Source organism: Cervus canadensis, chromosome 5 (genome assembly GCF_019320065.1).
Source record: "Cervus canadensis isolate Bull #8, Minnesota chromosome 5, ASM1932006v1, whole genome shotgun sequence".
In the NCBI taxonomy this organism is placed as follows: domain Eukaryota; kingdom Metazoa; phylum Chordata; class Mammalia; order Artiodactyla; family Cervidae; genus Cervus; species Cervus canadensis.
The window spans coordinates 100,470,118-100,483,090 of NC_057390.1; the positions used below are offsets into that span (position 1 = coordinate 100,470,118).

General features: G+C 58.7%; 1 protein-coding gene across 2 annotated transcripts in view; it reads left to right on the plus strand.

Annotated features, from left to right (window-relative positions):
- The window catches only part of OLFM1 (olfactomedin 1), a 37,740-nt gene extending 25,689 nt beyond the window's left edge, over nt 1–12,051 (plus strand). For both annotated transcript variants that reach the window (XM_043470145.1, XM_043470144.1), the window contains exons 5-6: nt 2,728–2,834; nt 10,342–12,051. In XM_043470145.1, coding sequence (XP_043326080.1) covers nt 2,728–2,834; nt 10,342–11,016 — 782 coding nt within the window. In that variant the 3' untranslated portion in view covers nt 11,017–12,051. The remainder of the gene's footprint in view (nt 1–2,727; nt 2,835–10,341) is intronic.
- The last annotated feature ends 922 nt before the right edge of the window (nt 12,052–12,973 follow it).

A 12,973-nucleotide genomic window follows, 5' to 3' on the forward strand; every position in this document is an offset into this window, starting at 1 on the left:
AGCCCTCCTGACAGGTGAGGGACACTTCCGTGAGCTGAATGTGCCAAGACTCGGCCTCGCGGCTCTGCCGTGGGGCTTTTTTAGATCCTGTCAGTTCCCCAGGTCTTGGCAGAACCAGTCTGGACGGAGAACCAAAAATAACTCCCTGACTCAAGCAGGGCGGGCGGCCTGCAGTCCCGGAGGAGAGCAGAGTCAGCCCGTAGCCAGGAGCTGGGTGAGCGGGCCCCGGGCCGGCTCCCTCCGAGGGGCTGGGGGAGACCTTGGCCCAGGGTGGGGCGGGGCTGTCGCGGATGCCCCCACCGCCAGCTCCCCCGCAGGCCGGCTCCCCCACCGCCAGCTCCCCCTCTCCACAGCCACGAGGGGACTGAACGCGGCAGGATCGCCCAGGGCGGCCCCCGCCTGGACTCGGCCGCCGTCTCAGTGTGAGCCTGTGGCCGCGGCCTTCCCTGGCATGTGACTCGTGACGGGCATCCTCCCAGGAGCTCCCGCTGGTTCCTGTGCGCGCCCCACGCCCGCCTCTGAGGTGGGTGTCCTCCTGACAGATAAGGAGGGCGCACTCAGAAGCGGCCTGGCTTCATGGCCCCCCACCCATCCCTCTGCCGGGTCATGTGGCAAAGCAGGGGTGGAGGGGTGCTCTGGCAGGCGCACGGTTATCCTTCTCAGTTCCTGAGAGGCGATTCATTCATTCATTTTGGACAGCTCCAGGCTGAGCCTTGTGGGGGACGGGCATCCCAGGGTGTCCTGTTGGGACCCAGATGCCCAGGTCTACGCCCGGGGGTGTGCGGGACCCACCTGGGTCGGGAGGCAGGGTGGGTACAGTCCAGAAGGAGGCGGGCCCTGCAGCTGCATCAGTGTAGGTGAGCACAGAAGTGTGTGTGTGTGGGGGGGTGTCTGGCTGTCCCTCTGGGGGCTCGGCCCAGGCATAGTCCCGGGGGCGCGGAGAACAGGGCCAGCGGCCAAGCTGCATTGGGAGTCCACCCGCCCTCCTCGCCCTCTGAGTGTGTTGTAAAGGATGGCTGTCCGTCCCCTTCCGGGGAGTGCGCCCCTTCGGGGGAGCGCATCCCAGGCCGGGTGTGGCTGGTGACGGTGGGGCAGAGCATTGGCAAGATGGACATCTCGCTGGGAGGTGTGCCATGATAAGTGCCAGCTGGCATCCCACCCAGGGCAGAACCATGACGCCCTGGGGTCGGTCATGGTGCCTTAAGACTTCTTCTTCCAGGGGCCAATGGGACCACCATCCCTGGCTCAGCAGTGGGGAGAACTCCAGACCTTCGGGGCTTCACCAGCGAGGGCCGGGGCCCTGAGGGGACAGTATTTAAAAAGGCAAATTCGGAACTCCTCCTGAAAGGGGAACAGGCAAAATAGATCCTGGGAAGGGATGGACGAGTAAAAATAGTTGAGTTCCTTTCTCAAATCTGGGCCAGAGGCAGCAGCCCAGGGAGCAGGGCCTCGTGACTTGATGGAATTTGGGGGTAAAGCCGCGTTTCTTCTGCTTGCAGTCGCCCCTGATCCCTGCCTACAGCCTCTGCGATGCCCGGATGCAAGCTGTCAGGATACAGAGACGGGGTGCTGGCGGGGGTGGGCAGGGGGGTCATCTCTCCAGTCTTGTTCAGTGATGCTTATGCATGTACTCACCCCGTTTTATGTTTGGGGAGAAAGTGGGAGGCACCCCAGACACTGCAGCAGTGGGTGTTGGCCTCTCCCTGGGGCCAGCTCCCAAGGCTGGGCCCACCTCGCCTGGTGGGACGACCCCCGGCTAAACCACAGTCCCCCGGGTTAAGTCACAGGCGATCTGAAAACGCGCAGGTGTTCTCTGAGCTTGGCAGACCGACCTGTGCATCTGCTATTACGGCGGCAGTGTAGCACAGTGGGCAGAGCCGGGGACACGCGCAGGCCGAGCGGGCCTGCAGGAAAGAGAGGCCATTGCAGATGGCATCAACCCCACGGGCAGCGCCTGCCGCTGCCTGTGTCCAGGGGCCACTGGGCTTCAGTGGCTCAGGAACCTTCTGTCCTTGTGAGGCCGGCTGCGTTCACTTTCTCCTGCAGACTTCAGGGCCATGTGCGCCAACTTCAGGTTGGCATCCAGGTGGCAGGAGGGGGATTTCTGCTGGACACCTGGGAGTGCAGGCTTTCAGCTCCGCCCTGCCCGAGCGGCAGGGTGGCCCCGAGGACGTCCCAGCTGGTCGGTCAGCCTCCAGCCTCCATCTGTGTGACAGGAGGGCGCCGAGGACACACCCGGGGCGCCCTCACCCTCACTCCAGCCCCCTGGCCCCTGGGCGCCTCCTCCAGGCTGTAGGAAGCCCGGGGAAGCTCACAGGCCCTCCAGCGGAAAGGAGCAGCCTTCTTCCGGTCTGGTTCTGACTGTCCGGCACCTTCCATTTGGCACCCGGGCTTGGGTAGACTTTCTCCAACAGCCTTAGGAGGTGCGGCTGCTACTGCCCCCGCTTCCCGGAGAGGACGGCTCCTGAGCAAGGCCGACCCCACCCACCCCAGAGATGTAGTTCTGGCATCACACCCCTGCCCGAGGCCTAGGGGTGCATCTCCCTCTCCCCGCCCACCCTGGCCTCAGTTGCTCTCTGCCTTAGGGAGGGGACGTCCTCTCTGCCCTTTGGGGCTGGGAGTGTCCTGGCAAGAGCAGGGCAGGCGCACCCGGTCGTAGCCGAGGGAGGGGTGGCGTGGGGGTCGGGCCGAGGCACTCACCCTCCCGCACTGGGCCTTCTCTTGCAGCGTGTGGCAAGCTGACCGGCATAAGTGACCCTGTGACCATCAAGACCTCCGGCTCCAGGTTTGGTTCCTGGATGACCGACCCCCTGGCCCCAGAAGGTGATAACAGGGTAAGTGTCGCCTCCGTCGGGCCTGGGTCTGGGGGTCTGTGGATTAGCGAAGTTTGGTGCCCCTTGGTAAGGGGGCGGGGGTTCCAGGGGCTTTGGGGAGCGGCTCGGGTCCCTTGCTGAGGTCCTGTGCTAACCCCAAGTCAAAGACTGCAAGGCGGGTCCTGTGTGAGGATGACCGTGGCAGGAACGGTGTGGGGCGGGGAGGCCTGCGACCCCCTCCCCAGGCATGGTTCTGCCCCTGGGAGCCAAGGGGGGCCCTCTGGGCTGAAACCTCCCACAGTCTCAGCCCTGCCTCCACTCTGCTGGAGAAGAGAGTGGTCAGGCCTTCTTGTTTTAATGACTTCTCATTTGTGTTTCATTTGCCATTCCTTTCATGGCTGATAGCAACTCATGTTCTCTTTTGATTTAGGAAAAAAGCCGTGCTCTTTTTTTCCTAGACTCTTCCCCCTGGGTAAAAACCTCATAAAAGGAAAGAGGCGAGCAAGCGCCACATCTGTCTTGATGGGGATGGGGAGGGGGCGGCAGCCGAGTTCTGTGGTTGGCGTCCCTTCCGGGTGTGGGGAGCAGAGGGCTGGCTGGGAGGGTGGCACCGGCCGGCTCAGCCCGGATGGCGACGCTGACCACAGCCTGTGGGAGCCTTCCACCAAAGGGAGCTTCCGCACGCCCAGGGCTCCGGTTCTCGGGGCAAGGGAGGCGCTGTGGCTTTCCTGTCCTTTGGTGGTCCACCAGCGTGACCGCTGACACCCGGAGTGAACCATCCAGCAGCCCAGGGCCTCTCTTATCTAGCCCCTTGCCTGAAGGACGTTTAGAAAAGAAGCACTTAAAAAAAAAACTCAAGTCTTCGCAGGCAGAGAAAGGAGGTTAGAAATGTGAGTTCCTCTGAGCCAGGTTTGGAGGATTTTTAAAGGAAAGGAGTCTTGAGACTTGGTCTTTGTACCCCCCGGGCACCGCCCCTTCAGACTCTGTACCTCCCAGGCCCCGCCCCCTTCAGACTCTGTACCTCCCAGGCCCCGCCCCTTTAGACGCTATACCTCCCCGGCCCCGCCCCTTTAGACGCTGTACCTCCCCGGCCCCGCCCCTTTAGACGCTGTATCCCCCCCGGCCCCGCCCCTTTAGACGCTGTACCTCCCCAGCCCCGCCCCTTTAGACGCTGTACCTCCCCGGCCCCGCCCCTTTAGACTGTGTACCTCCCTAGCCCCGCCCCTTTAGACTCTGTACTTCCCCGGCCCCCTCCCCTTTAGACGCTGTACCTCCCCGGCCCCCTCCCCTTTAGGACGTTACCTCCCCGGCCCCGCCCCTTTACGCTGTACCTCCCGGCCCCGCCCCTTTAGACGCTGTACCTCCCCGGCCCCCCCCTTTAGCGCTTTGTACCTCCCCGCCCGCCCCTTTAGACCGCTGTACCTCCCCGGCCCCGCCCCCTTTAGACGCTGTACCTCCCCGGCCCCGCCCCTTTAGACTCTATACCTCCCCGGCCCCGCCCCTTTATAATCTGTACCTCCCCGGCCCCGCCCCACCCTTTAGACGGCGTGATGGCTTCTGTTTCAGTCGGGAATCTACACGGTGCCACGCCTGAGGGACCATTTCCGGCCTCCTAGCGGCTTGCGCATCTTCTTTATGCAACAACCTCTACCTTCCCCACCACCTCACCAGCAGCCCCTTCCCACACCTCATCCCCGGGGGCAAAGGCGCGGGGCTCTGGGGGGCGGGGCCGGCTACAGGCTGCAAACATGGGAAACGACCGAGTCGGGGATTCTGGGGGCGATGTTCATTTTCATTTTATTTTCTGAGTCGTGACAGGGAGCTGGTGCTTGGACGTTTTCTAACAGCTTAATTGGCCAATGAATTACCAGTTAATTACCAGTGAACGATTTAATTGGCCGAATGTTACCCTATTCTTCAATTTCATCTTCTTCCCCTCCCCCGCCTCCCCGAAAATGCCACTTTGGTTCTGAATTTGGTTAGGAGTGTGCTCTTGTCACAGATATGGGTGAAAATATCAGTAATGCCGATGTGAAAACAAGGTGATGGTGGCAGACCCCGAGAGCCCCTGTGTGCCAGGGGCTGGCAGAGCACGTCGTGTGTACATGTTGGAATGCGAGAGGAAGCATTTGGTTTCCCAGACGCAGCGAGAGCTGTGCCCAGCCTTCAGCTGAGGTCCTGTGCCTGGCCTCGCTGAGCCCCGCAGCTGCCCTCCAGCCGGAGATCATTTGTCTCCCGTTTGCTGATGGGAAAACCAGGGCCAGAAGCCTCCCTTGAGTTGCCCAAGGTCTTAGGAAAGGCTGGTTAGTGGTTTTATTAACCATTTATTAACCTCTGAGGTTCAGGCTGTCTCCCAACTCACCCTCCCCTCCATCCCCCTCTCCCCACCTCCTGCTGGGTCACACACACCCTGTGACCCAGCAGACCTGTTGGGATCCACGAGCCAGAACCAATGACCGTGGTGCTGCAGAGGACGAACCCCAGTCTGGAGGAATCCACCCCAGCTGACACCACGGATGTGCCTCTTAGTCCCCAGGTCAATGTCCGTTTTTTTTGTGTGTGTGGTGGTGTTGAGTCTCTCAGTCGCTCAGTCGTGTCCGACTCTTTCGACCCCATGGACTACAACATGCCAGGCTCCTCTGTCCTCCACTATCTCCCCGAGTTTGTTCAAACTCATGTCCATTGAGTCGGTGATGCCATCTAGCCATCTCATCCTCTGTCGTCCCCTTCTCCTCCTGCCTTCAATCTTTCCCAGCCTCAGGGTCTTTCCCCTTGAGTTGGCTCTTTTTGTAGTGAGCGCTTGTCAAAGTATCTTCTCAGGTACCAAGTATCCGGGCTCCTAGAAGCCCCCTTATCGTGAAGACATCAGTTTGCAAAGCCGTCAGTGTGGTGAGCGAGGCTTTTGGAAATTAGATATCTCTTTTCTGCTTGATGAGTTGGATTACCCTCCAGGAAGGGGGGCCCTGGTGATGGATGGAGGGCAAGCAGGAGGGTGGGAGGGCGGCCTTGGTGGAAGCCGACTCCTTGGGGAGGGGACCAGCTCCCTGTCAGGGAACCCTGGGGGCCCCTCCGGAACGCTGGGCGGTTGGCAGCCCTGGCTGAAGCCGTAAGCTCAGCTCAGCCGCCGGCTCACAGCGACACGTCCCCGGGTCTGGCCATTGATCTGGAGGGCACTGTTGTGTTGTGTTTTGATCTTTTCCTTCTCTGTCTGATTTTGATCACACACACATACACACACGCAAACACACACACAGGAGACCAATAACTCGCTCCAAAAAAATAAATCAATGTCAGCGTCAGTGCAGGAGGCCACAGGGGTGAGAGAAGAGGGATTGTGGCTAACAGTGGGGGTGGGGAATTGCCTTGGGAGCCCTGTCCAGGAGCCCTCGAGGGGGCTGCCTGCCCCCCGGCCTTTGTGCTGAGCTGTTAGAACCAGGTTAGCGGATTGACTGAGCGCCAGGCGGGTGCTGAGCGATGGTGGTCCTCCCTCCAGCCCGGAAGCAGCCTTTTTCTCAGCAGTGACCAGCCCACACACTTCTTTTTATTTTTTTCAGCTATGGTCACAGCCAGTAAGCTTCATGACCTTTTATTTTTTGTGGTTCTAAATGTAAAGAAAAATGCACACAGGTTAGTATCCTCCTATAAGCTTTTCATGTGATCTCTTGCCTTCCATCTAAATACTACCTTTACGCATTTTAGCAATATATTTATCAATTAGTCAATTTATTCATCACAATCAGTGAAACTGAAAGAAAACACACATCATTCTTGATCTCAAAATATTTAAAATTAAGATATGGAAACAAAACAATTACTTGAAAAGTTAATGTTATAGAAATAATTCAAAACAGTTTAAGATGCCAAAAGATATTGTGCTTGTCATTAATTAGCAAAACAATTATACACCAACCAGTCTGAAGGGAATCAAGCATCAAAACTAAAAGAGTTGTTGTTGTTCAGTCACTAAGTCACGTCCGACTCTTTGTGACCCCATGGACTACAGCACGCCGGGCTTCCCTGTCCGTCACCGTCTCCTGGAGTTTGCTCAAATTCATGTCCAGTGAGTTGGTGATGCCATCCAGCCATCTTGTCCTCTGTCACCCCCTTCTCCTCCCGCCTTCAGTCTTTCCCAGCATCAGAGTCTTTTCCAGTGAGTCAGCTCTTTGTATCAGGTGGCTAAAGTATTGGAGCTTCTCTTTCAGCATCAGTCCTTCCAATGAATATTCAATATTGATTTCCTTTGGGATTGACTGGTTTGATCTCCTTGCAGAACCAAGGGACTCTCAAGAGTCTTCTCTAGCACCACAGTTCAAAAGCATCAATTTTTTGGCTTTCAGCTTTCTTTATGGCCCAACTCTCACATCCGTACATAACTATTGGAAAAACCATAGCTTTGACTAGACGGACCTTCCTGGGCAAAGTGATGTCTCTGCTTTTTTAGTGTATTGCCTAGGTTGGTCATAGCTTTCCTTCTGAGGAGTAAGCATCTTTTAAGTGGGCTGGTCACCACCTCCACTCTAGACGTGGCATCTATGCTCTAGCCGTGGTGTTCACCGGGGAAGAATCCGCAGGTTGCTTTGTTTTCTCTTTTCTGGTGAGAAGACCCTCATGGATGGGGGAGCTTCTGGGGGAAGGGGGCGCGCTGGCCTCAGGCCCACCGGGGGCTCCTCTCCCCACTCGCCCGGGACCTTCCTTCTGCCGGCAGTGCTGCGCTGGGTGCTCCTTGCTGGGGTTGCCCTGGCTTCTCACCCCCGTGTGCCCTCAGCTCTCCCCTCCTCAGCCCGGGCCCCACCGTCCTTCCCGCAGGACAACGCGCACAGGGAGCTGCAGCTTGCGTGGAGCGTGGCCTGAGGTCACCAGCGCCCAGAGGACCAGAGGCTCTCAGCCCCCAGGGCTGCCCGAGCCGTCCTGCCAGGAGGCGGTGGTTCACCCTGCGGGCGGGAGTCTGGGAGGAAGTGGCCCAGCAAAGGCGGGCAGCGGGTGTGGGGGACTGACCTTTGACCCTGGGTGAGACCCTCCCCTCTGGGCCTCTCGAAACTGGGCACTTGGAAGGGGTGGTCTCGGGGACCCCGCCAAACGTTAGAATCACCTGGAGGCTGTAACCAGCCCGTGCCCGGCTCCACCCTCAAGGTCTGTGTGGCTGTTCTGGGTGTGAAAGCTCCCAGGGGCCCCATCCAGGTGGAGGACACTGGTTCCAGGCCTCAGCAGTTCTGGGCAGCATCCCGGAGGGGACAGGATGAGTGGGGACTCAGGATGGGCGGGGACGCAGAATGGGCAGAAAAGGACAAGGCATCTGAGGTGAGGCTGGAGTGAACACAGAGCGGGGCACCTGCTGTCATCGGGGCCTTTGGGGGTGGTGATGAGCTTCTCTTTCTGCACAGAGGGGCTCATAGTGGCTTCAGCCCTCCAGGCCGAGAGCTGGTTGGCAAACGTCTAGCACCTGTACTAATTTTCCCTCCCACCCTCAACTGCATTTGCCAAGTGCTGGGCCCTGTGTCCAATGTGCCAACTGATCGAGGAAAGGGCAGTTTCAGTTCAGTTCAGTCCTCAGTCTTGTCCGACTCTTTGCGACCGCATGGACTGCAGCATGCCAGGCCTCCCAGTCCATCACCAGCTCCCGGAGTCTACTCAGACTCATGTGCATCAAGTCAGTGATGCCATCCCACCATCTCATCCTCTGTCGTCCCCTTCTCCTCCTGCCCTCAATCTTTCCCAACATCAGGGTCTTTTCTAATGAGTCAGTTCTTCGCATCAGGTGGCCAAAGTATTGGAGTTTCAGCTTCAGCATCAGTCCTTCCAATGAACACTCAGGACTGATCTCCTTTAGGAAGGACTGGTTGGATCTCTTTGCAGTTCAAGGGACTCTCAAGAGTCTTCTCCAACACCACAGTTCAAAAGCATCAATTCTTAACACTCAGCTTTCTTTATAGCTTAAAAATCCTTAAAACTTGGATGCTGACTTCACCCAGCTCTGCCCACAGGATGGAGGTCCAGGGATGCTTGAACCCAACCAGGTCCCCCACTACTCATGGGGGCAGCAGAGAAGGGAGCATATTCAAAGAGGTGTGATGGGGGGGTCGGGAGAAGGGGCAGAGGGGGCTGTCACTTGAGCTCAGTCTTGAGAGAAGCAGTGAGCTCCCTATCCGACAGGTAACCAAGAGGAGGCACGGTGTGAGAGGCGCGCCCACCCATCACCTGTGTACCTCTGGCGCCCTCTCTGACACCCCACCCAGCCCCGCACGTGCCCCCTCTCATCCACAGCCCTCAGCACTGAGGGCTGCTCTGACAGAGGCCAAGGACAATGAACAGCCCCAGATGAGACCCAGTTCTTTGTTTATTTGAATCTTGTTAAAAACAGAGAGCACATCTGTCTCTAAGCATTGAATGGGCGTCTCAGGAGCAAGGGTGCATTTTTTTGTTGTTTTTTTAAATTTTTAACGCATGTGTAAAACCTCGTCTGAAAGCTCCCACATCCTTAATCTCTCCTGCAGCCAGCGGAGCCCTTGACGGATAAAGCAGCTGTCTTATTGCCAGACAGATGCACCGGGAATGGCGTTAGCCTGGCAGATTTTCCTCTGACTAACTGCATTGCTTTCTAATTTGCTCCCAGATTGGTTGAAAATGACTAAAGCGTTTTGTACGAAGTCTAGACAGTTTTCGAGTCAACTGGCGTTTAAGCAGTGATGGGGGAGCTCTTCCTCGTAACCCCTGACTTGGGCCTCGTCGGGTTTGCTGTCATGGCTGGTTTGTGCTCAGAGCCCGGGGAAGCCCGGATTCCTCAGGGAGAGGCACTTGCCTGGGACTGGGCGTGACTATATGCGAAGCATCCCTTCTGCCAAATTAATGACGTCCCCCCGCCGGGCCGGTGAGTCAGCCTGGCCCGCTGTGAGGGCCGGCACGGAAGGACAGGCCTGACGCACGTGCCCCCAGGGAGCCACCGTCGCCCTTCCTGGTGACCTTGAGAGTGGTCAGCCTCACCGACTGGCTGCTGCTGCCAGCACGCATCCTCGTGCGGGCCTGGGCGGCCGTGCCCTCGGCCCAGCGTCCTGTGGAGGGCGGCGTCCCGCGCTGATGGAGGCCAGCCTTCCCTGATGAGACGAAACAGCTGCCGTGCGCCCTCGCCTGGGAGAGCAGGGAGCAGGCAGGTGGCCTGCTGACCCACAGCCACGGGGCACCCAGATGGACACTCTCGAGGGTCTGTAGAGGGTTCTGCCGCCACCCACTTGGCGGGAACAGCAGAGGGTGCCTGCCGGCCATGCCCACAGCCAGGCTGTGGGTCCCACATCCATGCGCACGGTGTCCTTTCTCCAGACTGGACGCTCCCTTCCTGATGGGGAGATGGCCCCTGGGAAAGGACCCCGTGGGTGTGGAGGAGGTATGTGACCTTGTTTAGGCTGCTCTCTCCGGGTCCTTCCAACTCCCGCCCTGGGCACCGAGTCACCAGACCCCCCAGTCCGGGAGGGGGTGCCTTCCCAGGGCGGGGGGTACCCCTCCTTCAGCACCACTGACGGATCTGCTGTCCCCGCAGGTCTGGTACATGGACGGCTACCACAACAACCGCTTCGTCCGCGAGTACAAATCCATGCTGGACTTCATGACCACGGACAATTTCACGTCCCACCGCCTCCCGCACCCCTGGTCCGGTACGGGGCAGGTGGTCTACAATGGTTCCATCTACTTCAACAAGTTCCAGAGCCACATCGTCATCCGGTTCGACCTGAAGACGGAGACTATCCTCAAGACGCGCAGCCTGGACTACGCGGGCTACAACAACATGTACCACTACGCCTGGGGCGGCCACTCGGACATCGACCTCATGGTGGACGAGAACGGGCTGTGGGCCGTCTACGCCACCAACCAGAACGCCGGCAACATCGTCATCAGCAGGCTGGACCCGGTGTCCCTGCAGGTGCTGCAGACCTGGAACACCAGCTACCCCAAGCGCAGCGCTGGCGAGGCCTTCATCATCTGCGGCACGCTCTACGTCACCAACGGCTACTCGGGCGGCACCAAGGTCCACTACGCCTACCAGACCAACGCCTCCACCTACGAGTACATCGACATCCCCTTCCAGAACAAGTACTCGCACATCTCCATGCTGGACTACAACCCCAAGGACCGCGCCCTGTACGCCTGGAACAATGGCCACCAGATCCTCTACAACGTCACCCTCTTCCACGTCATCCGGTCTGACGAGCTGTAGTCCCCGCCCCCGGTCCCCAGGGGCCCAGGCTCCACATCCTCACCCGCCTGGAAACTCCTGTGGGACAGCTGCCAAGGTAACGTGGGTGAGACGAACAAGGCTCGTTTTGAAAACTCATCAGCAACGTGGACTCCGGCGTCTCGGGGGCGAGGGGCGGGGTGGGGGGGCGTTGCCCCCAGGTTTCTCCAGCTCCAGCCGGAGGGCGCCCGACGTGGGAAGAAGCCCCCGTATTGACGGCTGGAACCACAGCCCCAGGGCTCCCCGGTTCCCCTGCCCCGGTCCCCCTTTCTGGTCAATATACTCAAGACACAAGGCGATGACTGTTGGCCGGCTCTCACCGAGAACAACCTACTGTTAGGGTCGCATGGACTTGTCCGTAGATCGTGGTCAGCTCGATGGACGTGAGTGTTGTGTCTCACTGAAGCGCCCCCACCGCCGCCCGGGCTGTGCTCGGCGACAGAGGGGCGACGTAGGCTCGTGTAGCTGCATCTCATCACCACCGCCGTCCTCAACCATGTGTAGTGTCTTAGACGAACTGTGCTGAGCCTCCGAGAAGCCCGTGGACCCACGTGTAGTCCCCCAGAGCGGCGGCCGACGTACGTGGACAGGCGCAGGCCCCGGCGTCGGACCCTCGTCCCCCTAGCTCCATTGTGCGGTGTCTGTCTGTGGCTCCCTTGAGGTGGTGAAGTATCTCTTTAGTTGATGCCATGAATGTCGTAAATGCAATGCCGTAGTTTGGATTAATAAGTGGATGGTTTTTTGTTTCTCAAAAGAAAAAAAAATAAACACACACACACATCAGTGTTCGCCCTAGTAGAGATGATCAAGGTTGATAATCATTAAAGGAAATACCCTCTTCTCGTTAAATTATCTTAAATAGTGTAACCACGGAGAAGGGCTCCTCTCGGGAAACTCTGGTTTCCAAAGGGAAAGAAATGCTCCTGTGGGCAGCGGTATGCGGAAAGTACATTTTTTAAGTAAAAAAGAGGGAAACTTTGTACTATCCGATTAAGGAACAATAAAAATATTAGGAGATGTTTTCGCTTCATTTGTCATTTTGGAAGGTTTTGAAAATGACGAAGCCTTCCGGATCCTTGAGGCCGGGTTCCAGTACGTGTCCTTCGCAGGGGAGGAGGTCAGGGTGTGGTCGGGACACAAGGCCCACCGGGTCCCTAGGCATCCGGTCCCACAAAGGTCGGAACTCGAGAATCGCCATGGAGGTCCCCACCCCTAGGGTGAGTCTCAGTCCAAAGACAACCCCACTGGGAGTCCACCTGCTCCATCCAGACAGGCTCCTCCAAGTCGCCACTAGAAGGAGCTTGGGATGGGCACCCACTTCCGATGTGGCATTTGCAAAGACCCTGCTGAGAAGTGGGCGAAGGTGAACCCAGGCCCTCTCTGGCCAGTTGGCTCGCTAGGAGCAGGATGGGGGGTCCAGGAGACAAGCGGCCAGCCCCACCTGGATTCCCCTGAGACAGAGACCCTCACATGTCACGGGAGCCCAGGCCACGTGGCCAGGCCTATAGATGCCAAGCCGGGCCCCGTTTCTGAGGGGACCCTGAGGTCTGCCCAGGACAGGGCCGTTCTGAAGTGCCCCGGGGATTCGCATGGCCAGAGGAGGCACGTGCTGCCTGCGTGCCCAGCCGCCTCAGACATGTCCGACTCTCTGCGACCCCACGGACTATAGCTCTTCTGTCCCTGGGATGCTCCAGGCAAGAACACTGGAGGGGGTTGCCATGCCCTCCTCCAGGGGATCTTCCCAACCCAGGGATCAAACCCAGGTCTCACGTCTCCTGCACTGGCAGGCGGGTTCTTGACACTAGCGCCGCCTGGGAACCCCAGAGGAGACACGGGTCAAAGTAACTCCCCTCTCACAAGAGAGAGTTCGGGGCTGGCCTTAGCACTGGCGGTCACGGCAGGGGGTGGCCGTCCCTCCCGGCCCTGCCCTCTGCTCTGC